General features: G+C 46.8%; 3 protein-coding genes across 10 annotated transcripts; all 3 read left to right on the forward strand.

The window, feature by feature from the left end:
* Window positions 1–1,501: 1,501 nt before the first annotated feature.
* On the forward strand, window positions 1,502–9,876 carry COQ2 (coenzyme Q2, polyprenyltransferase). Its single transcript, XM_075751305.1, has 7 exons — window positions 1,502–1,762; window positions 2,062–2,228; window positions 4,216–4,337; window positions 4,569–4,654; window positions 6,123–6,256; window positions 6,695–6,883; window positions 9,351–9,876. Exons 1-7 carry the CDS (start codon window positions 1,546–1,548, stop codon window positions 9,504–9,506), a joined length of 1,071 nt encoding a protein of 356 aa, XP_075607420.1. The 5' UTR covers window positions 1,502–1,545; the 3' UTR covers window positions 9,507–9,876.
* A 2,950-nt stretch (window positions 9,877–12,826) lies between these two features.
* Window positions 12,827–27,045, forward strand: LOC104641806 (placenta-specific gene 8 protein). 7 transcript variants are annotated; one of them, XM_075751312.1, is made up of 5 exons: window positions 17,021–17,148; window positions 18,927–19,050; window positions 19,269–19,393; window positions 20,212–20,315; window positions 27,006–27,045. In XM_075751312.1, coding segments are annotated over exons 2-5 (345 nt in total). In that variant the 5' UTR covers window positions 17,021–17,148; window positions 18,927–18,935; the 3' UTR covers window positions 27,007–27,045. The 7 variants fall into 7 exon arrangements, with proteins under 7 accessions (XP_075607424.1, XP_075607423.1, XP_075607427.1 ...); XM_075751310.1 differs by lacking the exon at window positions 27,006–27,045 and adding an exon at window positions 20,575–20,725 and having other exon boundaries at window positions 17,022–17,148; XM_075751311.1 differs by lacking the exon at window positions 27,006–27,045 and adding an exon at window positions 20,575–20,725 and having other exon boundaries at window positions 17,052–17,144; window positions 18,922–19,050.
* Window positions 25,774–27,144, forward strand: LOC104641807 (placenta-specific gene 8 protein). 2 transcript variants are annotated; one of them, XM_075751314.1, is made up of 4 exons: window positions 25,774–25,879; window positions 26,123–26,247; window positions 26,593–26,696; window positions 27,006–27,144. In XM_075751314.1, coding segments are annotated over exons 1-4 (336 nt in total). In that variant the 3' UTR covers window positions 27,007–27,144. The 2 variants fall into 2 exon arrangements, with proteins under 2 accessions (XP_075607429.1, XP_010308864.1); XM_010310562.1 differs by lacking the exon at window positions 27,006–27,144 and having other exon boundaries at window positions 26,593–26,700.
* Window positions 27,145–27,547: the final 403 nt, after the last annotated feature.

Here is a 27,547-nt window from a genome sequence, read left to right on the forward strand (position 1 = left end):
ACTGATAATCTTCTTAGAATCAGGGGCAATTTGACCATCAACTCAGATTTGAGTCAACCAAGACAGTGGGGCCTTAATAGCTTTTGGTGATTTTTCAAAGTCTGAAATGTTCTATTCGTTAGATTTTTTTTCAGGGAGGGGCAAAACCACCTTATAATGAATATAAATCTAGTGACAGTAAGTTTTCTTTTCTGCTTTACTTTCATGAGCTCCTTAAAAATTGTCTGCAGACGGTCTAGGGTTTGCTCACCACATCACACATCATTAAAAAAAAAAACAAAAAAAACCACAGGGTCTGCACGGGAGCACCCACACGGTGAAAATCAGAGTATTGGAGTTCCTACGGACACAGCAGGCAGAAAGGCTGTGGGTGTGTGTGTTGCAGGGACACACTTGCTGCTCTCCAGTATGCACTGTTCAAACACACCGCAGGCACTCATCCATACCTGAGTAAAGCCCACGATGACCGACCTCATCAGCATGAAACAGAGCCAAGGTCACAAAAAAAAAAAAAAAATTAGTTACACTTCATCAGAGTTGAGCAACTGTTTCTTTTATAGTCCTGTGCAAATTGTTTTACTGCTGTGGAGTACTGCTCGTTAAAACAGCGAATGGAAAAATGTGAAAGTCACTTCTCCATCACATTGGTTTTTTACTTCCTTGTGGTAGTCAGCATTTTGGGAAATTAAAGGTCAAAATGGTTTCCCTTGGTTTTTGTCAGTGTGTGAGTCATTCAAGCTGAAGGAAGTGTGGAATGAGACAGAAGTTATACACTACAGGGACTATGAATTCCCCAAGAAATCTTTCAGCAGCAAATTTGGGCACATTGTATCACTGAAACCATGCCATGCAAGACAGAGTTTTTATGGCTCTGTTCAAAGCTCCCCCCTCTCCCTGGTATATGCAATAACGCACATAAGATGGTGGGAGAACTCAGTGAATGAGGACAGAGATCCAAAGACCATATATGAAGCCAGAAATTTTTACTAACTACAGTCTGGAAAGGTTGGGAGATGAGACATATGCTGGTGCATGAACACATCTCTCTATTATGTTTGACGATATACAGTTACCTACGTGGTTTCAACAAATAGCATGGAAGACTGAAGAAATTTAGTAGTAAAAACAGCACACATGCTTTTGGCGAGGTGCTGAGGTACAGTAACTAAAGATTACAGAAGTTATTAAATTTGTGCATCCTGTTTTGCCACCGGCCACCCGCGGGTGCTCAGTCAGCATTCACTGCTCGAAGCCGCGGCAGGCGAAGCTCCAGCCTCCCTCACACCCCGTGCCGGGAGACTCGGCTGCCGTCCCCCGTACCTGTGACAGGACCACGGCAGACCGATTCCTGCCGATACCTGCCGGGCCCCGCGGCCTACGGGTAAACGGCTGCTCCAGCACCGCCGGGTTGGACTCCACCGGAGACGGGGGCACCCAGCCCCGGCCCGCCTCAGGCCCGGCGCGGCTCCCGTGCACGGCGAGGACGGGGGCACTGCGCATGCGTGGCGCCGCGTGACACGGCCCCGCCGGAAGCCTGGCGGCAAGATGTCGGCGCTGCTGGCGCGGCTGTGTCGGGGCGCTCCCGGCCTCCGCGCCGCCCGCCTGCCCCTCGCCGCTGCCGCTGCCGCCCCGCCGCTGCGCCGCCCATTCGCGCCGCCGGGACCCCCGCGGCAGCTGAGCTTTTCCGCGGCCGAGCTGGTGCGCGCCGCGCCGAGCCCGCTCCGGCCGTACCTGCGCCTCATGCGGGTGCACCAGCCCGCCGGTGAGCGGGGCGGGGCGGTGGTAGCCGTAGCGACGCAGCAGCCTTGGGGGCGTGGTAGCTGTGGTGACGCGACAGCCATAGTGACTCAGTAACCATGGCGACGGGTGGGGGGGGTCCGGTGCCGGTGGCCGTAGCGGCCCTCCCCGGCCACACGCGCCCTCGCTTCGGGACAAGGGTTTTGCCAAGGACGCGCCTGTCTGCTTGGCAGTGCCGTTACTACTGCGTCCTGCCCTGCGGCACCCCCCCCTTCTCGCTTCCCCCCCTCACCGCACCCGCGCATTTTGGCTTCCCTCCCTCAGGGACGTGGCTGCTGTACCTGCCGTGCGCCTGGAGCATCGGCTTGGCGGCCGAGCCGGGCTGCCTCCCGGACTGGCACATGCTGTCCCTGTTCGGCATCGGAGCGGTGCTCATGCGCGGAGCCGGCTGCACGATCAACGACATGTGGGATCGCGACTATGACAAAAAGGTAGAGAAACCCCTGTGGGCTTGCAGAGACCTAGGGGAGTGAATTGCTGGTTAATTAACCAAGTGCACGTTCACTCAGTCTCCAGCATCACATTGATTCTTTGCTGAGGGCAGGCATAGGGCTCCAGGTTCAGAAATTCCTTCATGTTTCTGTCAGAGATGCGTGCGATTAATTTGTCTATCTTTCCTCCTAGAATAGTAGAAATCATTTTATTTTGTATAACCTTTCTCTGTCTAGGACTGTAACAAGTCTTCTAGAGTACTTACCTCTGTGTAAGATAAAAATATGCATTCTTGTCAGCTATACTTGAACAAGTGTATTTTTCAACTTTGTTTTGCGTGGCAGAACAAAATAACACCTTTTTGCTACACTTGCTAGTTATGATCTACCCAAGAAGCCCCCCTCCTTTTTTTTTTTTTTTTTTAAATTTTCAGGTGCAGGGTTTCCTTGAGTATTGTTAATGTCTTCATGAGAATGGCCGTTAAGCGTATCATGCCCAACCTTGAGCTAATTCTCTTCTATTATGTTGTATTTTTAATCTCCTCTTTGTTCAGAAGAGGGAAATAAGCAAAAGGCAGTGCCCGGTGTCAGATGTTGAAATGTGCATAGGTGCAGGCTTGGATGGGAGTATCCTGGTGATGCTTCACTGCTTGCTTGACCTGGTTTCTAGTCCTATATTGTTCCTCTAGTTTTGGGTTTCAGCACTGGCAAGAGACAGGATAATGAGCCGATGTGATATGTAAAGTTCTTACACCACTGTTGTATTTGTGCTGTTGGGAGGCCGGTGAATCAGTACAAGTTTTGTGGCAGTTTTGGATGGTTTAGGGTTTGGCGGTTATTAACAACTACACATGCTAAAAATATTTGACATGGTGGGGTGATGATTAGTAAGATGGAATTTTCAATATAGTGAATTCATATATGCAAAGTTTTAAAAATTCCCATTGTAGCTCCTTCTTACATACCTAAAAGAGTATCTTCAAAACAAGTGCAATAGATGTCAGGTCAGTGGCAGGATGTTGGCTTGTGTTGGTGATGGTGGTTTGGGGTTTTAGATTTTATGTTACTGATTACTTGGTAAATGTTTTCTTTTCTTTAAATGAAACATCCCACCTTTGGTTATGACATGCAGTGGAATTGGTTACAAATATAAGTGTGTGTTTAAACTGCAAAAGCATTACTTGACATTTAACATAACCTGATGGGGGGGGGGGGAAGAACATACTAAAAGAGTTTATGTAAATTCACATTATTAAAGCATATGCAGAACACTTTGTACATATATAGTATTCTGTAAAAAGTTGACTTTTGAACCTCTTCAAATAGACTTTATACCATTTTCATCAACACACAAAACTTTTGTCTTCTTTTTGGCAATGGTCACCTTTGGCAAGTAACTCACCATACATTCAAGTTTAACTTTTTTCTGATACTTGTTTCTTCCTTCAGTTTGCCTCGTATGATTTCTTGTTCCAGACAGAGTTTCTAAACTCCACTGTATCCCAACTAGGATTAAGTCAATTGTCCTTTCACTCTTATCAACAATGGTTATGTGTGCTTGAGGAGCCCTGCATCTTTACGATATTTTACATGGTAATCACTTTAAAGCATTTAAGCACCGAAGTGCTGCTCGAAATTGGGATAGTTAGCTCACAACTTTTTAAGTCCGATTTTTTTTTTTTTTCTAAGGTAATAAAATTCATGTACAAGATGTCTACATGATGTTTCTAATCAGCCTCATTGCACACAAGTGGCACTTTATTTCTGTTCTAGTTTTTAAAAAAACGTGTACTTCTATTATAAGTGCTGCTGCTTAGCACAGCCCATGTCTGCGATGATATGCTGGGTTTGTATCATTGAAGGAACCCCGTCTCATACATTCTGTGACCTGTTTATTTTTCTGCTTCTATGCCAATGGTGTGACTTTTGGTTTTAAGATACATTGGAATGTGTTATGTTGTATTAACATTATTCTTTCCATTTTTAGGTTGCAAGGACAGCAAGTAGGCCCCTGGCAGCTGGAGATATCTCCACTTTTCAGTCCTTTGTTTTTCTTGGGGGACAGCTTAGCTTGGCGCTTTGTGTGCTTCTGTGTCTGAATTACTATAGGTGATGTATAAGTTAACTTTTGTTTCTTAAAATTTTATTCTGGGTCCAGAGTTCAGCACAGAGATTGTCAGCAGAAAAGGTGCTGGGGGCAGTGGGAGGAGGTTATTAGTCATGGAATTGTATTTGAAAATAAAAGAATTAGCTCAGTACTATGTATGGCTCCTGTAATGCTGCACTCTATCTTGTGATCTTTAGACTGGCAAACAATAAACCTTTTGGTACTTTTTACAGTATTGTTCTGGGGGCAGCCTCTTTGTCTCTTGTCATCACCTACCCTCTGATGAAGAGAGTAACGTATTGGCCACAGTTAGTTTTGGGTGAGCTGGAAATATTTTTACTATTTTTTTCTTCAGATGTAGTTTTTGGGGTGTTTTACAAACTAGTAATTGAACTTCAGCAATCTGATTTTTTTTATAACTGTTGTGGTTTAACCCGGCAGGCAGCTAAAACAACCACACAGTCGTTTGCTCGCTTCCCCCCACTCCAGTGGGATGAGGGAGAGATTTGGGGGGGAAAAAGAAAAAGGGAAAGCTTGTGGGTTGAGATAAAAACAGGTTAATATGACAGAAAATGAAAATGAAAATAATGATGATAAAAGAATATACAAAACAAGTGATGCACAGCACAATTGCTCACCACCCACAGTCCACCGATGCCCAGCTAGTTCCCAAGCCATGGTCTAAACCCCCGGCTAGCTTCCTCCCAGTTATATACTGAGCATGATGCCATATGGTATGGAATATCCCTTTGGGCAGTTTGGGCCAGCTGTCCTGGCCATGTCCCCTCCCAGCTTCTTGTGCACCCCCAGCATTCTCGCTGGTGGGGCACTATGAGAAGCTGAAAAGTCCTTGACTTGGTGTAAACATGGCCTAGCAACAACCAAAATATCAGTGTATTATCAACATTATTCTCATCCTAAATCGAAAACAACATTATATCTGCTACTAGTAAGAAAATGAACTTTATCCCAGCCAAAACCAGGACATAACTTTATATTAAAATAAAAATACCTTATAGACAAAGTTCTGTTGTGCCAGAAGTTTCTTAAACAATTTATAACACATACAAGGGTTTGGGGTTGGGTTTTTTTTTGTTAAAAATCAGTTCCTTATTTTGACAGAGTGAGGAAAGGGAGAAAGGGAGAGAGAAAATAAATATTTGTCATTTGAGAATCAGCTTTAGTTTTGGGGTTATCTTGAAACCTTTCTTAAAGATGCATTTGTCCTGCATTTCAATCTTCAGACTCTAAAATAACTCCTGTGCAGGATCTGACAGTGCTTGTATTTCAGGTTGAGCTACTGAAACCTATCTTTGTATCTTGGCTTTCACATGCCAGCTGCTTTCAGCTTTTTCAACTAAAACTGTCATTTTCAGCCATGAAGTACCATAATTGGCTGCTGTGCACTCTTTTGCAGTCAATCATACCGACATCTTTTGTTATACTGACATCTAAGCGTTTTAACTTTAGACTTTTTGAGTACATTGGAATAGTTCTGTGCAAATGTTTCCCTTGGCTAATGAAGTCGAATTTAAATTGGGGAAATATGTGCGGCTATACGTATTTCTCCTTGTATGTCCAAAGTATTTAATGTCAAATTACTTGTATTTATTACCTGATTGAAAATAAGTGGTATAAAAATGCCACTATTGTACAAGAAGCTGCTGATATGATATACACTCGAACAAATAATATTTAATTCTATACATGCAATTTCAATTGCTCCTGGCAATCTTGTAACTTCTCGTCTCTTTTTTCTTTTTTTTTTCCCACTCTCATGGTTTTAGGACTTACATTTAATTGGGGAGCCCTTCTTGGCTGGTCTGCCATCAAAGGGTCATGTGAGTGGTCTGTGTGTTTGCCCTTGTACTTAGCTGGAGTAACGTGGACTCTGGTATACGATACCATTTACGCACATCAGGTAGAGTAACCGTGGGAAATTTTAGGTATCTGTGTATTTAATTTACAACTTTGTTGTCAACAGCAGTACTAACCTGTTGCAGTTCTCCATCCTCAGCTGAGCTAAAACAGCACCAAGGAAACCCCAGCTCTTGGACTTTTTATTGCTGTTTGCAAATGTTTCACACATCAGGTAGAAAGCTGGAAGTATAATGCACTTTGTGTGCTTATGCATTTACATTGTGTAAATAACTGTGATGGTGGTATTAGCTCTTGGCAGCTAAAGCAGCTCTAAGGACCAACCTTCTAATTTAAGTTTTAATGTAGGGACCTACAAATGCACTTAAATTGGGTTCCTAATAAGAAGCATTGGAAACTTAAGCAAGGTCTCCCTTTTTATTTTCCTTATCAAGCAGCAGTTGGATTGTGGATTTTTTGCTAATTCATCCTTTCATTCTAGGATAAGAGGGATGACATCATTATCGGTGTGAAGTCAACAGCATTACAGTTCAAGGAGGATACGAAGCAGTGGCTCAGTGGCTTCAGCCTTGCAATGCTCCTGAGTTTGTGCGTGGCAGGAATGAATTGTAACCAGACGTTCCCGTATTATTCAGCTGTGGCTGCCATAGGGGCTCACCTAGCACACCAGGTTGGATGGATTTATTTATACTTTTTCCATGTGGAAGTTCTTGATAAGAAATCAGAGTGTTTTTCAACCCCCATCAATTCTCCAACTACCTAAAAAACCCAATTCCTGTAAAGAGAACTGAAGTCTTCCGACAATAAGCTTACTTCTCTTAAGTACCTTTTGCAGACCTTTTGTTTGCAAGAGACCTCCAGTGAGCCACAGACTGTAGAGCACTGGTTTTCAATCTCTTCCTACCCAAAAGAACTGCATTGCATTAAGCTGTGAACTCAGGCGAATGGTTTTCTTCTCACTTCCAGTAGCAACTGCAGCTAGAATCCAGCTCAATATCCTACAAGATTGTGCAGTTTTTACTGTTGTGATACAGCTCTTGCTACATCTGGCGCATGTGATCTGAGACTGCAATTGATGTATATTATGATCATTCACTTATTTTAAAAGATTATATGGTCTGTAGTATCAAGGAGACATGCAGGGTTTTTTTTTTTATAACGTCCTGTACAGTAGCTACATGAAAATTAATGTGGCACATTCTGTCTCTGAGAGATGGTTAATTTTACATCTAAAAATTATTCTCTACTGTGGTCTGGAGCTTCAGTCTGGGATCTAATAGTATAACAAAATTCTGTGGCTTGTTCACTACCACCTATAGCAGATGTTAATATTATAATTTTATGCTAAGTGGCAGCTCTAATTCACAGTTCTTTTTATAGCAGAGAACAATCCAGTTCAGTCTTATATTAGTTTAGAAACTTTAATGAATAACGGAAAGAAACTAGCTTTGTCAGTAAAGGAAGCAGATAGGATCTTGTTACCCTGTTCTTTCTGAATCCTGACAACTGTGTTGCCCAGTCATGTAGTAACAAGTCAGTCTATATGAAAGTTGGTCTATGTGAAAATTGCTGGTCTTGATAGGTGAGCAAAGAGGTTTGTGCATTGCAGGTAGTAAAGTCAATCTGAGAAGTTAAGTCGGTGGTTAACATGAAACTGTTTAAACCACATTAGACTTAGGTTACACTTTAATGGGGGAAGCTCATGCAGGTGATGGATATTAAACATACCTCTGAGTAAGAATTCTTGTGATGATGTAGTCTGGTACTTGTCAGCCACTGCTTTTCATAGCAGTTGTGCTTGGAAATCTATGAGGGAAAGAATACTACGTTTTGCTGCATAATCATGTGCAGTTTGAATTGGCAGAGAGGCCTTACATTGTAGTTTTGGCACACATGGAAGTTGCTTTCCTGCAGGGAGGGGTTTTATAAGTGAGAATGCAGACCTGTTGAATGTAAGTGGTGAAGAGTGCACAATCACTGTGGAGATAGCCAAAGTCAAACAGCAGCATTGTTCTGTGTACCACAGAGTAGCTTCTTTGTGAATATTTTAATATTAGTTCTGCCCACACATTCTCGTGCTTATCTTCTTGTTCGAGCTTTCTGAACGTGTGCTTAACTAACTGAGTTTAGAAAGCTGAGTAAGCCACCTGAGGGGTAGGTTTTCCTTAATTCATTGAACTTGTGCCTGAGAGGAATTTGGGCCATGAAGATGTCAAATTTCTATGCCACTCAAGAGGTTCACTGATAGAAAAATATAACATTTTATTTGCTTTGCATTTCTGAAGGTGTATCACCTGGCTTGGCTGCTGTTGCCTTTTATTTGTCAGTTCAGTGTTTTCAGTTCCCTGTGCTTGAGGAGCTGACAGGTTTTCAAGGGTGTGGATAGCATCATGTCCTAGAAGCTTGTGGACAATGTTTCAGATTATTTGATTAGAACCCAGCCCTGTCGCCTCTGTACAACTTTAAATGGCAGAGGAACAGGTTTCCTTGGGAAGGTTTCACTGCTCTTAGTTGGATACTTTCTGGTTTGAATTTTTCAGAGGCTGAATTGCAAGGGTTTGAGGTTTTGGGGGACACTTTTCTATTAATCCTTTCACTTGTTTTGCTTAACATCTATCATCCTTCTCAAGACTTTTCTACCAAGTTTTGTTTCTAAGAATATTTTTCAGTAACTTTGTTCTTGCTGCACTGTGTGAGTTTTTTCACCTTTAGTTGTGACTCACCGCTGCCAAGCTGGGCAAGCCTTGCTTCTAGGTGTTGTCCTGGTTCTTTTTTGCAAGAGAGTTGAACAGATATGGCTAAGAGCAACTGGACTAAACCAGCCCTGGGTGACTAGTCAGGGCCGGGCACCTTCCTGTGCATTCCAGTTACCCTGGTTCACTGAATCGTTTTCATATGTGATCCTTGACTTTTCTGCTGTATGTTGAATAAATATGTGAAGTAAACATAAGTGCCAGTTATGCAAAAAATCCTTTGTAAGCACAGACTATTCCTGTTTCTTGTGGAGCTAAGGGCAGACTTTAAAAATTAAGATTTAGTTTATGAAATTACAGAACCTGTTGTGTCTTGTTGTGATGTGTCAAATATTTATAAGTCTGTAGAATAATAATGCTAGAATGTTTACTGTGCTTTTGCAGGTTTATACTTTGGACATAGACAAACCTGAAGACTGCTGGAAGAAATTTGCTTCAAATCGTACTGTAGGGGTTCTGCTCTTTGTAGGGATTGTACTTGGAAATCTGTGGAAACAAAAAGACTCCAAAAAGGTAGAAGAACCTTTAGAAAACAGGTAGTTGAAATTACTATAAATACTGATATTTTAGTCCATCTAAAGTGTAAGTACAGTAAGAAGGAAAATACTTAACTACAGCTGATTTATACTGTTTATTTATAAAAGCTGGTGAAAACATTCTTGTTTCAAAACATGCAAATGAGATTATCCTACAATGCAAGTTTTGGTTATCCTTAAATGACTCCAACATCCATAGAAGCTTCAACAAGTGCAGCTGCTCTGCTGGTCCTGTGTAGTACAAGCAAACTTCTGTCAAGCTCTCAAGACTGTGAGCGCCAGATTTTATATGAAACAGATGTCTCTTAGTGACAGCAACCTGGGAAAATGCTGGGAAGTGATTTCAGGATGTAAATAAAATCTGGCCATACGTATTTGGTGTTCTGATTTATTACATGAATAATTTTCAGTTTGAGTTGGAGCTTGTTGCGTGAAAGAATTGCAATAACAATTTTTATCCTGAGATGTCTAGGAGCAGTCAGGACTGAGTGTGAGAGGTCCAGAATAAGAAGTCAATAAAGAAGTATTTAAAATTACCTTTCGCTCTTGCTGTGATTGCTGGGAGTGGTTCCTTTTCACATGAAAAGAATAGGCTTCTGCAAAGTTGCCTACATAGAGTGAGCTGAGCTTGTTTATCAAGATTGATTTGAACACAGACTACTGACTAAAACCAAAACCAGAGCAGTCCAGAACTATTGCCAACTGCGCATGACTGGTTGTTGACCCTGAGCTATGAATTCATCATGCAAAATGATACTATTTTTTATTTTTATTTTTTAATTCTATTCATTTTGACTTAAGCTTACTGGTTTTATTTGTAGTCTTATAGGAAGAACTTGTTTATAGGAGAATACCTATAAACAATAAAAATAGCAACTGCAGGCTAATGATTATGTTGCTCCAAACCGTTCGTGTTTTTAACTGGTTTATGCTCTCTCTGTTACATGACTTGCATGATAGTTAACCCTTTCTTTGACTCGTGATGTTAAAGAGCTTGTATGGTGCGTTCTGCTCCATTCCTTGAGTGGTGGGGTACAACTGTGTGTGCAGTCACACCAAAATTAAGGCTACTTACACCTCTAGCTCTGAAAATGGGTATCATAGTTTAAGGTTACTTAAACCGATATGGCTGAGAGACATTGCAGTTTAAAGCCATGTGTTCAGGGTTTGCTAACTAGTTTTGCATTGCTGATGATGGTGAGCAGGCAAAGAAGTTCCTGTTGCAGGGAAATGAGAAAGCATACAGTAAGTCAATGGCTTTGGTTACAGAAGATCCTTTTTGGGGCTGGAACAGACTTGTGTGGGTTCTGAACACTTCTTTTTAATGAACACCTTGTAAAGTTGCTTTTTCTTTTACTATTTAAACAAGTGATGTCAAATATATTTTGAGCAAATTAGAGTAGATTTTTCAGCCTGATGGCATATAAGATAGAAATATGTGAAAATGTTAGGAAGAAATGCTTTTAGGGCCTCTTTGGTATTTCCACAGAAATTGTTCTTGAATAGGGTTTATAATTTTGAGGTGGAGGAAGTATTAAGTTGAAGAAAAGCAGTTTAAAAATGAAGAATAGTAAGTTTCTGAACAATTATGTGACAAAGTTGCATTTTGTAGAGGGAGAATTGGATGCATCCAACTTCATGTTGAACTTTGGTTATAAGGCATTTATTAATAATAAAAAAGTCTTGTAAATAGTACGGATCAGTTTCTTAACACTTGTAATATTACCTTAAGTTGTGGCAAAAGTTTTTAATCCATTTTTAACATACTAAAGTGTCTTTAAGGAGCTTAGATTTGAGAAGAGCTCGCATTTTGTAGTGCCTTTGAACCTAATGGTGTCCTTTGTCCGGTGACAACTTGTCACAAGCAAGTGTTTGTCTTGAAATGAGAGGAAGAAGAAGGTGTAGAGTAAAAATTCAAGTCTCAAAACAGTCCTCGTGTCCTAAACTTGAAAATCATTGCATGTTTTCTTGGGGGGGGTCCCAAATTCATGTCAAAATGCGTTTTACAAAGATAAGCCATGTATTTCAGGTTCATTGCCTGAAAAATGACATCAGGTTTAGGTTTTAGGCTGTAATACTGAGAGTGTTATTTGTGTGAGCATTTTATGATTAATACGCAGAAATAAGAAATAACTTTTTAAGTGCAAAAGAGACAAAGGCTGAACTACTTCCGGGCTAAAACTCTATCTGCTGGCAGGTATACGTGCATATCTTCTCCTTCAATTCCCAAGGTATTCTGTTCCAAATATTCACAAAGACAATCTCCACTGTATTTAGATACAGTCTGTTAAAAAATTCTCAAATACTCTTATCTCTAAGCAGCAGGATCATTATTAGCTAGTGTGCTTTTGCACAAATAAACATTGTCCTCTGAAGTTTCTCCTCCAGTGATAAATGTTCCATTTCTCTTCCCCTTTGTTTTCCAAATGTTCCTCCACAGGATATTGAGATAATAAATGCTTTTGGAGGGGGCAGGAAGGTCAAACGTGCTTTGCAAAGGCAGACATGAAATGCTAGAAGTTGCTCAGCAAAACAGAAAACTCTGTAACCAACACAAACACTTGCCTTTGTAGAAAGGTGTATCAAAGCAGCACCAGCTCTTTGTCCAGGAGTAGCCGTCGGTATGTAGGGGTGCTAGTTCCTGCGGGGATACAGGGAGGGTTGCCAAGGCATCGGCAGCCCTTCGTGGTGGGGCTGGATCTTAGACTCAGAAGCTCAGTTGGGACAGTGGCACATGGGAGCTTTCACTTTCACCTTTGCCAGGTGGAGAGACTCATAGTGTTATCCAAGGTGAATTGTGCGTGGATTTTGATATTCATGTATTCCTTGGTGCATATGGTATTTTTAATGCAAGGAGGTCAGATTTTTGCCTCCCTCTAATTTCAGGAAAGTATGTGCTGCAGGTACCTAGCTCAGGAAATGTGTGCAAACAGCACAGGCTGGAGGACATGGGACAGCCAGCATGGCTGGAAGGCAGTCCAGTCGTAGGGAGTCACCAGGTCAGCTGCTGGTAGAGTGACGTGGGAACAAAAAGGAGGCTCGACTCAAAGTCGGAAAGGTGTGTCAGTGTATGTAAAGATCAGAGCATCCTGTGGGCTGAAGTCACTAAAAAGCTGATTGAAAATTCAGGTAATGCATCATCTGTACTAGCACAGCATTGTGGTTAGCCAGTATTCAAGGAAGATGTTGAAAGCACAACTGTTGTGATGAAGGACTGGTGTGGTAAACAGAAGCGGGAAAATGTATTTTATGGGTGCTTCTTTGTTTTTTCTGTTCATCAAAAGCAGGGAAAGGGCCATTAATTTGTTTCTGAACACATCACAGTGCAAATACCAGAAGAGAAGATCTGTTTAAGATTCAAAACAAAGCTGACAAAAAATGTGGATGTTAACTGGCCATGGATAATGTGAAGTTTTGTACTAGCTGAAGACTCCTGGCATACTGGAGAGGTGAGTTCCCTGCAGTGCCTCCCTCTAGTTTGTGATGGAGGTAAAAGGCTGGAGCAAACTTTAACACAGTGTGTGCTAGATACAGTACCAGAAATACAAAGGAAATTGGAAAAAACAAAACCAAACCTCATTGGTTTTACAACACTTCTTTTCTTGGATGGTGTTTTCTTTAAAACCACCATTCTCCTGCCCACAGGGAGGCAGCTGTACACATGTGAGTTCATCAGAGCTAAGCAGGAAGAGGTGTAATAGAATTAAAAACCAAAACCAGCAAAAAACTGTTCAGAAGCCAAGTTCAAAACTTTTAACAATACAGCTTTATGAAATGAAAAACTAACAAAAAACCCAAACAAAAACACAAAAGACCAAAACCCCCTTGAATGTTTATACCAGCAGAATGCAATTCCTCCAAATTGCAGAGCTTCTTGGCTATGACAGGTAGAGTAAAAAGGAGAAATATGTAATATAGAGTATGTTGCTTCAACTGCATAAAGAACGGAACCAAGCTGTGAGGTCAGGGAAAGAAAGCAACTGCATGCCCATTCTGGAGTACCTCGGTTTTTTTCCTGGACTGGCGTCAACGTGCTGTTCAGCTCTGAATGAAAAGTGTATTGAAGAGAAATAATTTATCCCCAAGTTAACCCTGCAGGCAACAGTGCAGGCATAGCATGAGGGGACTTGTTTTGAGAAGAAACTTCAACAGTGTTAAGTGGCTGCTTAATAGAAAGACCTGTGTGCATTTTGTGTTGGCCGTCAGGTGGTAGCATGCCTAAATATTTGTCAGATGGATTTTCTGGCTTGATCAGAGCTTATTTTCCTGCAGATGCTGTCGTGCTATTAACCGCTTTTTCAGGAAATATATAAATAGAAATAAAAGTACTTGAGAGAAAAATGAAGGAAAGCATAGACTTTATGTACATCATAATGTGGGTTTTGGCAATGCTTGCATTACTGTTGTGCTTTATGCAAGCATTGGTTGGAAGGGACCTTAAGGAATGTATTTGCTTAGCGTTGCCATGATGCTTCCCCCACCACCACTTCTGTGTGCATGACACCACACAGTAATGCAATAAATGAAAGATTTGACAGATCACTGGAAAAGCGGTGCTCTCCACAGCTGGCCCGCCGCCAGTGCAACCTGGGGACCAGTTGCCTGTTTGGGGTTTTTTTTGTATGCTGGGTAGGATGGGAAGAGTGTCTCTCACTCCTTCCCATGTCTCTCAGCCTAGTCGTGAGCTGCTGTGCTGTCAGAGGTCCTCTGAGATCTTGTGACATCCATACAAGGAAGCCATCTGCTATGGAGCGGCTGCAAAGGTGGCAACTGTTGTATCTATCCGCTGTCTTCAGGCCTTGCCTAAGAAATCAGTGGCAAAGCAGGGGGCAACCAAGAAGTTGCATTCAAGAGTTCGAGCTGCTTAATGCTGATTTATTTATGCCAAGGTAAGTCAAGTCAGAAGGTACTTCAGAAAACTGGAGGTTAAACACATAGGGAGCTACCATGAGAGGCTCTCAGGGTGAGCCTGTTGGGTGCCGGGTGGATGAAGTCACACAGAAGAAATCCCGTCATACACAAGAGGCATCACGTGCTGCACACGGAGGGGAGGAATGAGACTGCCATTGAACTGAAGGTGAGCAAAGCTCTCAGAAGAGGACTTGTGGCCACGTGCACGCAGCAGGTGTGGAGCTTCGCGGCTTCCCCTTCTTGCACGTCATCTCTCCCAGTCCAGCTATCTCTCAGATTGCCTTCTCCCATCCGTCTTAAAAAGCATCGTTATTAAGTAGTAAAGGCTCTTTTTAATCAGCAGTACAACTTACTCTACTAAGTAACATCAGTACATTTAAAAAGTACTTGTTGCATGTCAGATTCTGTTGCAAAGTGTGTTGGATGTCACTCTGCCAATACCTTGGTTAATGTTGAATTAACTTGGTGATGCATCACGTGTGGCTGCTGAGTCAGCGCCTGCTCAGGTGTTGGGCTAATGCGCTGCTCCTCAAGTAGACTGGGAGCAGTGCCGTTGGGTTAAAGCAAGGGCATCATGTATACCAGACACGAGGGACAGGAGAAGGTAAGGTCTGTCATCCCCTGCAGCGTTTTGGCAGCAGCTGGCAGCTTGGGATAAAATTCTTGGGAGGCCGTAGAAATAGCACGGAGTGTTTACAGCGGAGCCTCTGTAAACGAACCCGCTTCTCGCCACTCCAGACGCTGGGGTTTGTGCAACTGGGAGCACGAGGCAGCGTACTGGGGAAGGTAGCTTTGCTCATTTGTGGCAGCATTTTAAGTTGTGTGATGGAGTTCTTTCAAATGCTGTGGAGGACAGGTGGGAATGTTTGCATGTGGACGGCATCAGCATAAAATGGAATAAACTACTTTCTGATTGCCGCTTTTCTGTAAAATACAATGGTAGACCATGTAATATATACTTTGTTCTTTGCTGAGAAAGCAAAAATGTGTTCAGGGAGGTTTTTTTTATCCGTACTCCTGGATCTTTATCAAAATCGCATTTACACATTAAATTGGCCCCAGTCAGGCCCCGTGATGAGCTCTGACCAGAAGCCACAGAGGCTGTGGCAGGAGGCAACAGCGTTCCTGGCCGGCGCTGGGCAAGGCTGATACTCTTGCTACGAGTTTCAGGAGTTCGTGTTTTGATTTCACTGGTGAGATTTTTGCAGGGTTTTTTGTCCAACTTAAATGCCAGGTGAAGAGAATGAGCTGAGGTAGGTGTTTATGGTGGTGACAAAGGACAGTTACACTTCGATGCACCAGGATTGCAGGTAGAAGTGGGATGCTTTTCTGCGGAAGAAAAGCACTTGCAGGGCCTGGTTGCTCAGGCCGTCAGTGTCACCTCAGCTCTGATTAGAGGACAGACTATTAAAATCCTTAAAATGTTGCTGATAACTCATTACAAAACCAAAAGCTTATCTTTCATGCCAACTGTGCATTTCAACTTCCCGTTTCCTTCCCTCCCCAGCAGACGCCTAGGTTCTTGTGAATAGCGAGAGAGAAGGGGAAGCATAGGCGCTTCACGTGGGATGCTTTGAACTTGCATTGCTCTTGTGCAAGCCTCTGCTTAGACCCGCTCTGTGCATTCTGCATGCTCTGCATCACCCTGGGAAACAAAAACCACTGTCCTGGTGTCACATACAGCTTCTCTATGAAATGTAGAAGTGCATCCAAAACTGTCAGTGGTTTGCACAGGGCTTGAATGGTTAAATATTTGGGGCATGTTAGTGAATAAATAGTAAATATTAGTGTCTCATGGAGGGAAATGGATGCGTGTATAGTAAGGACTCAGTTAATTTTACATTAGCTGGGCTACATGGCTTGTGACAAGCACTTAGGGAATCAGCCTAATTTTTATAGAAGCCTCCACGTGGGATGCATTTACTAATCTGGAAATGAAAACTCAAATTCATCCCTAAGAAGGAGCAGGGAGCACGCTTGCTGCAGATGGAGGAGAGGATTAAAAGCAAAGGTACCATCGTGCCCTGCTGCCTCCTTATCTGGGGCTGAATGAAGGTGGAGGAGGACAGTTGGGGCTGGGGCTTCCCCCCATCACAGTGTCATGGCACAGGTTGCTGACCTGCAGCTGTTCCGGGCGTCGCAGGGATGTTTTTGCCACCCAGAAGCCCTTGCCATGCCTCCCTTTCGCTGCCACACTGCCCACCTGCCGTCACCCAAGCCTGGTTGTGAAAGCAAGCTGATCTGCACAACCACTTTCTCCAAAGTCTTTTCCTTGAGAAAAGGGAAAAGCTCAGACTGAAGCATTTAGTCTGGTCTGGGATCTGAAAAGTATGCTTTTTCTTTGGGGAAAAAATGCTGGAAAAACGTCTATCCCAACAAATGCACGTCATTCAGAGCTGTTCTCCCCCAAATGACAACCATGTGTACACAGAGTTAAAGGAATAAGGCAATATATGTGCAACCATTTTTTTAAAAAGATGAATAGCAGTCTATGATTTAATTCTGGGAAAAGGAAAACAGAAATAAAGATTCTGTGCTCTCCACACGTGTTGTTAAGCCAGTAGTTGTACCAACAGGTCACAGTTCCTGAATTCCAGTTACCTCCCACCATGACATGAGCTCACTGCTGGCTGCCAATAAGAGCAGTGAGAAAGTTAGTTTCACCTTCCCCAGAGCTTCAGGGTCCTGGCCAGCAAGGAAGCCTGCACTGACAGAGGCTGCTCCCCAGAAGGTTGGTTTTCTTAAAGCATGGAAAGTAAAAACTTGTTAGCCTGGGAAGAGTGAGATAATAGTGCAAAAGCAGAGGTTTTTTTGATGTTTTTTTTTTAACCTGCTTAGCACATAATTTAAAGCAAAATATATGGCAAATCCTACTTGGGGATGGGGGGAGGGTTTAAAAAAGCTATGCACAAGAGCTGGATTGTGGAGAGGTTACTTCTTTGCTGCTTTCTCCTGCTACCAGAATTTTATAACTGCATTAAAGGAATCTGGCTGGTACTTTGTGCTCTGTTTAAATTGGGCTCTCTCTTGTCTACATGGATACTTAAGACCAAATTCTTCTTAGCAAGGCTGCTTAGCTGTATGTGTTTTCTGGTAGGGTCTGAGGATGTGCTGGATGTAGCTGCTGTTCTGCCAGAAGCTTGCTTTTAGATGTTGCTGCCTGGTCTTCTTGTGTATTTGCTGTCCTTTTAGAAGGGGTGTGCTATTGGTGACAAGAGCATTTTAATGTTGCAGTCTTTTCATTAATATTTGCAGCTAAGAGATGAGAAAGCATGTGAGTAATACTCGTATACAGAATACCATGCATTTGTAAAAGTGCAGAAAGTAGAGAGATTTACCATGTAGCAGAGGGAAGCACTTGGAGGCAACGCGCGCTCACAGTTTCCCTCTGGACTGCCTGATACTACTTGATAAAGCCTGTGCTTGCATTCACGCCAGGCTTGCAAGCTGGTGTGTGCTGCCAGGTGAAGCCAGGAGTGGGGTTTCTAGAGGAGCATGTGTTGCCCCAAAGGATGGAAGGAGAGGGTGCCCCCCCCCCAAACCCCCCGCCACCGTTACCCACTTCATTTCAGTTTCAGTTCCCGATTCTGAGCTCAGTGCTGCAGAGGGAGGAGCCTGACCACCCAGCAGCATGGTTCTACATTTGCCAAGGTGCTATTTCTAAGAAGAAAAAAAACAACCACAAAAACCAACAACAATTTGTGGCAAAAAAGAAATGTGAGCAGGCAGTTTATCTTATTCTTTTTTCCTTCCCCTTTCTTCTATTTATGCATAACTAGAAGAACTTGGCCTCAGGGCAAAACTTGCTGTTAATTGTTATCTGAGAATGTTTTATGCTGACTTTTACTTGGCTGGGAGAATAGGAGCACTGAGATTTTTTAAAATTTTTTTTAGATCTGAGGCTTACTGGTTTTCAAGGTTTACTTGCTTGCTTAACTGCAGGAAGGCAAGGGCTGGAGTTCAGACTTGGGACATAGCCTTGAGTTTCTGCTTTTCTGGCTCTCTGCGACAAGAAACCGGAGATACTAGTTTTCTATGATATCTCTGTCGCGTGGAGCCCAGCCTCATTACAAGGAAATGCAAGACTACGTCTGCTTCCCACATTCTTTTTATCCCTGCCAAAGCCATCTTGTGTAAAATAAGCCAAGTTCAACAACGGAAATGCCCAGGTCACTGGCTTTAGCCTAGGTTCATTGCCCAGCCCTGCTTGGCACAAAGGGAAATTGGTGAACTGTGTCTAAGCACCAGTGAAGCCTTTCTGGGGTGGAGTGGGGAACGTCAATGGCCTGATGTCGTTTTGAAGGCTGGATAAAATGACAGAAAATGCAAAAACCTTGAAAAGAAACAAATGCAAGTAAGATATGGTTATGCTTTGTTACGTCCAGTGGCAGCAAGGGAGCCGGGCGAAAGGCCGCCTGCTGAAGAGTGATGGTGACCCGCTCAGTTGGGGGATCAGACCAACCGCAGTTTTTTCACTAACTGTCCTGTTCCCTTCTTGTCTCTTTCAGAGGAGCAACTAGGAATGGCCACCCCATCCGTCGTGACAGTCCAGCCACAGTACAACATGGTTGTGCCTGCTGTCTCGAGGAGCATGTGGCAGACAGGGCTGATGGACTGCTGCACCGACTGCAGCGTCTGTGAGTGCCTTGGGCAGTCCCATCTCTCAGCCGTCGGCAGTGACGTGCTGCGGTCGGTCCCATGCCCTCTTGGGACAGTTTCCTTGCCCCTCTGGCTCGGGTCGGTGGTGCGATTGCTACAGCCATGTAGCCTGGTCCTCCCAGTTACTCCCCCAGTGCTGGTGGTGCCGGGCGGGCGGGCAGAGCCTCACCCCCTGCTGCATTTCTCCCCCTGCCAGGCTGCTGCGGGATGTTTTGCTTCCCCTGCCTCGCCTGCCAAGTGGCCGGGGACATGAACGAGTGCTGCCTGTGTGGGACCAGTGTGGCCATGAGGACGCTCTACCGCACCAGATACAACATCCCGGTCAGTGGTTAACCTGTCCCCTTACCATGCTGCGAGGCTGAAAGACGGGGTGCCCCCGAGGCCCCTCTCTCTGCACATCAGGAACGAGCACAGGGCAGCAGTGCTCTTGCTCACCCTTTTTTTTCCACTTTCGTATCCTGCATGACGCAGGGAGCACAGGACAGGGGTTGGGACACCCTCGGCCGCACTGATCCCTGGGCTGGTATCCAACAACACATGTTAATCGGACACAGCTCCCTCCCAGCACCCTTCACCGGGGGCATATGTCCTGCCTTCAACTGCCATTGACCACTGTGGCTCACAGTGCTTTGGCTGCTGTTTCCCCATGCCATCCCCAGTCTTTGAAAGATGGGAAAGATTTGAGATAATTGTGGGCAGACTAAAGAATAGATTAAGTCAGTTGCACAGCTAAACATCTGTAATCAGATGGAGGAGATAGGTGGACATTTGCATACAGTACGTATGAGAAACGGTTTCTTCCCACTGGGGGTTAGTGCTGTTCCCAGTGCAAACCGTGGTGGCCCAAGTCCGGTTTGTCCAAATTGTCTCTTTCTGTGTGTTTTTTCCACCAGTCTTAACCTCGGAAGCTCGAAAGATAAGTAGCTATCTGCAGCCTGCAGAAGAGCTCCCTCCTTCCTTTCCACTCTCGGGGGGGGGGGGGGGGGGTGTCACTAGCCCAGGTTTTTAGTGCGTGCTACTCAGGATGCTGCAGCCAGTCAGGAAACAAAGGGCACACGATGCGGAATGTGATTAACCTCCTCTTGGCTGAAACATGGCTTTTGGGAAGCCCATGTCCCTAACCAATTTCTTCCTAATAGGGGTCCATTTGCTCTGACTTCTGTGTCACCACGTGGTGCCTCGTGTGCTCCGTTTGCCAAATAAAGAGAGACATCAACCGGAGGAGGGAACTGGGCATATTCTGGTAAGCTGGGCATGGTGGCACTGATTTATAAAGCTGCTGCTACTCACAGTTAAGTGGCTTACCAGTTTCTTCTTCTGCCAATGCCTGACATAAGACACAGGGTTGCTACAGTGGGGAAATGGCCATGGGCAGGTGACAAGAATGACCTGTCCTGCAGCAAAATGTTGCTGGAAACCTCATGCAGGACAGGGAGGGCAGGACACACATTGTGACGAGGCATGACCGTGCTCCCTGACCCTCCTCTCCTATCTCATTGCAGATGCCACTGTCCTCACTGCACCCTGCGGAGCCACTGTGGCAGGAGTCGCCACTGCCCTGGCTTTTGGGAAATGCACCACGAGGGATTTGCCTTGGTTATGGTTGATTCCCCCTTCCCAGGGTAACACCATGAATAAACAGCAAAGTTTGTCTTCCTGCCTCTGTGTGTGTCACTCTTGCAACACCCGAGAGCACCCATCCTTCTCCCACTCCATCCATCTCAGCAGCCCCTGGTGCAGCTGAGATTTCCCTGCACCCACTGCAGAGAAAGATTTTCACTAGTTATTTTGTTATTTGCTCAGCTTTTAGAAAGATTGTTTAATACATAGGAGTCGTTGGCGTTGCTAATCCAAGTTGTACAATTTGGAAAAGTGACTTCTGCTCCAGGGCTGAGCTGAGGCTTCCCGCAGGCAGGTGATGGCTGCAGGCCACCAAGTGCCAAGCTGTCCCTGCTGTGGTGGCCCAGGTGGCCATCTGGGGCTGCTGGCCAAGCCACCTTTCTGAACATGAAGCCACGGGGACTTTTGGCTGCCTAGCACCTGCCCACCTCCTACATTGCAGAGACATGCTCCCCAACGGACCCTGAGCTTGAATTCCCACCTGCTTGCGATTAAAAACCTGGTTGGGTCATGGGTTGGCCAAGTCCTCTCCATGGGCAAACCCTGCCACCTCCCAGTCACAGCCAGTGCCTGCCTGCACTGGGCTGTTACCCATACGTTCTCCATTCAAAAGACCAAGGTTACACCCACCTTCTCTCCATCACTCTCAGAGTAATGCTAAAGGATTTTTGATCCCTACAAATCACCCCCAACTTCACTCTTTAAGGAAAATACAGTATTTGTTGCCCCCCCCTGCTTTCACCTTCACCGCAAACCTTGTAAAGGGCAGGTAGAGGTTCTATCAGTGCTGCAGGGTGGGTCCGTGTGGCAGCACTTCCACGTGCCTAAACCCCAGATGGCCCAGACGGTCCTATGGATGATCCCTGAAAATATAGAAAACTGCATTTTTAGCCTAAGAGAGGGAAAAGCCAGGAAAGTCAAGAGAGGAAGAGAAGAAATAGCATGCTGCCATCTCATCCCAGTACAGCATGGTATCATTTTGTAGCTGTACCTCGAGGCAGCGCCTGTGTCACCCAGTGGAGTTACAGTCAGTTCTTGCTGATGCTCAGGCTGGATGAAGGAAAGGCGCTGCACCTCCAGTGGCACATGGCTGAAGGCAGCACAGCAGCCCGAATGCAACCTGTCCTTCTCTGAAAACTGCTACGCAAAGTGACGTGTCCCATGGGGGCTCTGGGCCTCCAGGATGCTGGAGTGCCAAAAGGGGAGAGGCAGCAGATTGTTAGCTGGCCACCTTCAGTGGGGAAGCTGTAATTGCGCAAAGCAGAACCTAGGCCAGTTTCAGGGCTCTTAGTCAGAGGGAGCAGAGGTCGTTCACCAGGGAGCACCCAGAGCATATAAAGGATGAGAACCAGGAAAAGGACACACTTCCTGGGACAAGGGCGGCTCAGCAGGTACGTATGGCTTGGCTTTGCTTCAGCAAGAACTGTGGTACTAAACTATAGAAACTGCTCATGGCTGAAGTGGTGTTGCTGGGGAAAGCGTGAGGGTGAGGTTTTCTACCTAGAAAACTACTTCAGAGCTAAACCAGAGCGTGCCAGGTGCTGCTGAGTGGCATCTCGACAGAAGTGGGCAACAGAGGTAAAGGACAGCAGTTTTTGCACTGTATTGCTTGGTTGTGCACGTATACATGTGCCTAAACATAACAAAATGCTGCTTTATGACCTTGATTATCAGTGAAATGTGGCTGCGTGCACCTGAGGATCCGTTTCGTTCCCATCAGCTGTTCCAACACCGCTGGTGGTGCTGTGGAGCTGTAGCTTTGGGGGCACTTGGGGTGATGTGCTGGGTGTGCTGGGCCCAGCCCATCTCTCAGAAGACGAGCATGGGGCAGAGGCTTCTCCAGGCTGCTGCCTGCTCCACATCGCAGCCTCTGTCCATGCAGAGATGTGGTGCACTCGTGCTTCAGGAGAGGAAGGGAAACTGCGTGGTCAGCCCTGCCTGCAAAGGGCACGGTGTGGGTGTGGTGGTGAGCGCTGCTGGGCTGCATTTTCAATGTGCGCTGCTATTAATCTCGTTATCTGGCGGTGGGGGCGCGCCTCCTTTGGCATGGGAGTCTGGTGGGGTCCTGCCCCTAAACCATCTCCTGCTCCCGCACAGGCTTCTCCCTGTGGTCCCTGCGGCCCTGCCTGCTGCTGGGCAGCCTTGTCCCTGCATGGGACACCCGTGCTGTCCCTGCCTGGTGACCCCACTGCACAGCCCGTCCGTGCTCTGTCCCCTCCTCTGCCACTCATGGCTCCAGCTTCTTCTTAAATCATCCCGTGCCCAGGCTCCCTGCAGGGATGCCATTTTGGTGGGCCATGGGGTGTTACATCGGCTGCAGAGGTGGTAGAAACAGGTGCCAGGGTAGGGCAGGAGGTGTCCAGTGAGGGGCCTGTGGCCCCCATTGCACCCACAGGTGGTGGGGTTGCCTGCGCTTGCTCCAAAGGTCCCTGCCAACAGCTAGGTCACTTGCCCCAGAGAGGGCACAGCAGCATTTTTACTGCTCAAAAGCCCTGTTCAGTAGCAGCAGGAAAACACCCTTGTCTTTTAACCCCCAGCAGGGGCTGTTGACTGAAACAATCCCACCAGCTGTCAGGTCACTCATTAACTAATGGGAGCAAATATTGGTGTCTCAGATAGGGTCAGCCTGGCCATGCTTCCACTGCCTGCAGAAAGCTGCAAAAAAGTCATGAACAAATCACATGGAGACTTTTTACATGCTTTCTTTCCTTTTATGGCATAATTTAACATCCCTTTTCCTCTCCATGTGCTACCAGGGGACAAGGGTTGGCCATATGGCAATAGGCTGTGTCTGACAGCAGAGATATATCCAGACCAGTCTGTAAATGATGGGGAGCCGCAGGAGCTGCTGGCCCAGCCACAGACCCCTGTGCTGCCTGTTGACAATAATCAATACAAATGCAATGCCGCAGCCTGTATCTCTCTGGTGTCAGATGTGGGTACTGTGCTCAAAGGCATCATCTGAGTGCTGGGCATGCGAATGTATTTAGTCAGCTGTATTCCTTGTGTTTAATACTTAAGTTCTGTGTAAACATGTGAAAACTATCCCATTCACTTTATAGTGTTTTAACAGAATTTACAGCGATTAATGCCATCATCCCTTGCTTCAAAACATTAATGCTTCCCCTGATTTTCTTTTTTGCTCCTCCCAGCATCCCAAAACTCAGGTGCTCCCTTGTCACACAAGGGCAGGGAGCTGCAGGGCAGGGAGGGGAGGGCTGCTCAGTGGGCACACGCACCCCCACACACCTGCACAAACACCCCTCTCCGCCCCCAGCCGTCACCCAGACAGGCAGCCGTGCTGCCTGCACAGGCAGGACAACATGTCAAAGCTGGGCAGGGGCAGGCGGGACACGGACTGTCCAAAGGTCCTCTGTTAAACATCCCTAACAGCAGTCACGGAAATGCCAGCAGGACTTAGCCTTTCTCTGAGCTTCAGAAACTCGGGGCTCTGCCTTTGAGACCCAAACCCACAGGAGTTAGTTAGTCTTTTTCTGAGCCCCAAACCCAGCACTGAGTTTCTGTTTTCCGTGTGTGATGTGATGATGGGGGTAGGGGGAACATAGCCCCTGCACAGCCCAGCACCTCACATGCAGTTTTAGGGCATGCTTGGGACCAGGGGTGGGGGCAGCCCTCCCTCTAGGGAGGGCCCAGCCCTGTAACCCTCTGCATTAGCTGTTGGTGAAGGCACGCAGTCGCCAGGCTTTAAAACCTTTTGGGCTTTATTTGCTCTCTGCAAACAGTGACCATCCCATACAGCAAATCCAAGGGTGGCAGCAGCTTCTCCCCTCTGCAGGGAGCTGGGCCTGTGAGTGCAGCCCCAGCTGGGCCGCTCACACCCGACACGGCAATGCCCGTGGGCTGTGTGGGAACCTGGTGGCTGGAGAGGACCTCCCAGGGGAGCTGCCGGGACCCTTGCTGGGAAAAGGAGCGGCAGCCTGTGGTTATGGGGTCCAAAGCTCAGGCTGCTTTCCCTTTGATGATTTCTTTGCTGAGGACATGTGGCTGTGCGTTCGGAGCAGAAGAGAGTCCCTGTAGCTGTAGGAGTACGGGAGCCTTTGCATCTCATCCCCGTGCTGTTTATCAGAGCGGTGCCGAGCCTGGGCACAGGGCAGGGAGTGTGTCTGTATGGGACTTCATATGGGAGCATACTCTATTTTATTTTCTTTTTAATTAAAGCTCCAAGGCTGAAGTGAGAATGGCAGAGGGTGCTGCCATGCCTTGCAGGGGGCAGTGGGGAGGGAAGGGGCTGCGCCTGGAGGTGGAGTCGTTACATGGGTCAGGTGGGTTTGGGGACGGTGCTGTGGAGCAGGAGCTCTGCTGCTCTAAGAGGCTGCAGCCCCTCACTGGGGAAGAATGGGCAGGAGTGGGGCTCCAGGGGCTGTGGTGGCCCCAGGGAACCGAGGAAGAGGAAAAGGATGAGGCACTGGCACAGACAGGCAGCTGGAGGAGGGATGGGAACTGGTCACTGGGCTTAGGAGGATGGAAAGGGACAAGGAAAAACTGCTGCCTTGAAGCCTGCTAAGAAAGCAGGTGAAGAAGAAAGGGAGAGGGGGAGGCAAACAGGCTGAGGAACAGGTGGGTAACAAAGCAAAGATTAAGGTGACTACTGAGAGCTTGGAAAAGCTAGGACCAGGCTGTAGTAGCTTTGGGACACTGTGAACATAAGAACACCCCAACATTTTAAGCAGATGAAAGATGATGAAAGATGAACTGGGGATGAAATGACAGGATTGAAGTGTTGAAGCACTGATGCTCTGATGCAGAAGGACTTCTGATTTCGGAGGCATTTGTCTTGCATAGGCAGGATACAAGGTGCCTTTGGTGAAGGGCTGGTTCGGGGGAGGGCTTTGCTGCAAAGGACAGTAGCAGCTTTGGGCAGAGCTGTACCCCCCACTTTGTGGTGAGGATGGCAGTGCCCTGGCAGTGGGGACCCCTCGGGGACCTGTGCTGCCCTCTCCCTCTTTGAATGCAGCAGCCTGAGCAAGACACCCACTTCAGAAACACCTGCAGCATCTTTCTCTGATGGCTTTTCTTTCCAGACCACAAACTGCCTGGAGCGACCCCACTCCGCACTGGCAATGGCCTCTCACCACGTGATCACGGTCCAGCCCCAGTTTTCGGCTGCCCCACGGTCAGGCGAGTGGCAGTCGGGGCTGCTGGACTGCTGCTCTGACTGTGGCGTGTGTGAGTACATACATACTCCTTGCTCTTAGTGTTGGCTCATGATGTGTTTCTGCTGTGTTCCCTGCCCCTTCCACAGCATCGCCCCTGCTGCAAACCCCACTTCTGTGGGTACCAGTGGTGGAGCAGCTCTTATCTGAGGTCAAGAGCCACGGCTTCCACGGCTGCGTCGCCAGCTGGCTTCCCCCCCCCCCCTTCCTCTTTCTTTGCACCCCCCAGCCAAGCCCATGTCTTGCTGTCCCGCAGGTATCTGCGGAGCCTTCTGCTTCACCTGCCTGGGGTGCCAAGTGGCTGGGGACATGGACGAGTTCTGCCTGTGTGGTCCCAGTGTGGCCATGAGGACGCTCTACCGCACCAGATACAACATCCCGGTCAGTGACCAACCATGAGGCCTGCCCCGCTGGCAGTGCCGGCTGCGAGCTGGGTGCTGGGATGTGGGCTCAGGGAAGGAGAAAAGGGTGCCCAAGGGGAAGAGCAGCAGCGGGAAGTTGCATGGGCAGCCCCACAGGCAGGGAGCCAGGGACACGTGTGCATCCCTGCTGTGAGCCGGGTGTAATCCCATCGGACACTGCCTCATCCCAGTTCTCCCTGGGTGTGAGCGGCAGTGTGCTGTGGGGCCAGGGGTGAGCTGCCCAGGGGTGTTGATGATGAAAATTAGGAAGACTTAAAAAGTGATGTGGGAAGGGGTTATTTGTACAACGTCCCTTGCTCCACAGGGCTCCATTCTGGGTGACTGGTTCTCCGTCATGTGCTGCCCCATGTGTGCGCTCTGCCAGCTGAAGAGAGACATCAACCGGAGGAAGGAGCTGGGCATGTTCTGGTAAGATGCGCGTGCTGGCGCTGGCTTATAAAGTCACTGCTGCACAGAGCCGAGCGTGTTCCCAGAGTCTCCCTTTCCACCAAAGCCTGACTTAAGACACAGGGTTGCTGTGTTGTGAAAACAGCCATGGCTGGTTGGCAAGGGTGACCTGTCCTGCAGCAAAATGTTGCTGGGAACCTCATGCAGGACAGGGGACCTGCTCAGGGCCCATCACCTGGGTCCAGCCAGCAAGGCACAAATGGGACAGGGGCACACGTTGTGGCAAGGCATGACCATGCTCCCTAACCCTCCTCTCCCATCCCATTGCAGATGCCACCGTCCTTGCTGCACCCTGCGGAGCCGCTGTGGGCAGGAGTCGCCACTGCCCTGGCCCTTGCGAAACAAACCGCAGGAGGGTTATCTTGATCATGGTTGATTCCCTCTTCCCTGGGTAACACCAGCAGTAAACAGCAGAGTTTGTCTTCCTGCCTGCGTGTTGTTATTTATTCCTCTGTGTCCTCCTGCAGCACCAGAAGACAGCGTTTTTTGTATGCTGTGCGGTCAGAGCAACGCTGAGGCCCAAGAGCGCTGAACCCATCCCTGTTTCTGCCTGCACCGAGACACAGAAGGTGGCAGTGGGGGAGTGATGGTGTGGGGATCGCAGTTCCACTTGGCTCCCTCTGTACAAACTTTGTTGGGAGCCTGTCGCGTGGGAGATGCTTCTCTGTGGGGTGAGAACCTCACTGCTGTGGGTGTGTCGCGTTAAGCACACGTGGCTGAGGGAAGCCCTCCCATTGAGCCATCAGGTTCAGAAAGGAACCCCTTGCTTTCTAAACTCCTTCTCAGAGAGGTGTCTACGTGCAGCTAGGTCC

This window comes from Balearica regulorum, chromosome 4 (assembly GCF_011004875.1).
Source record: "Balearica regulorum gibbericeps isolate bBalReg1 chromosome 4, bBalReg1.pri, whole genome shotgun sequence".
Classification (NCBI taxonomy): domain Eukaryota; kingdom Metazoa; phylum Chordata; class Aves; order Gruiformes; family Gruidae; genus Balearica; species Balearica regulorum.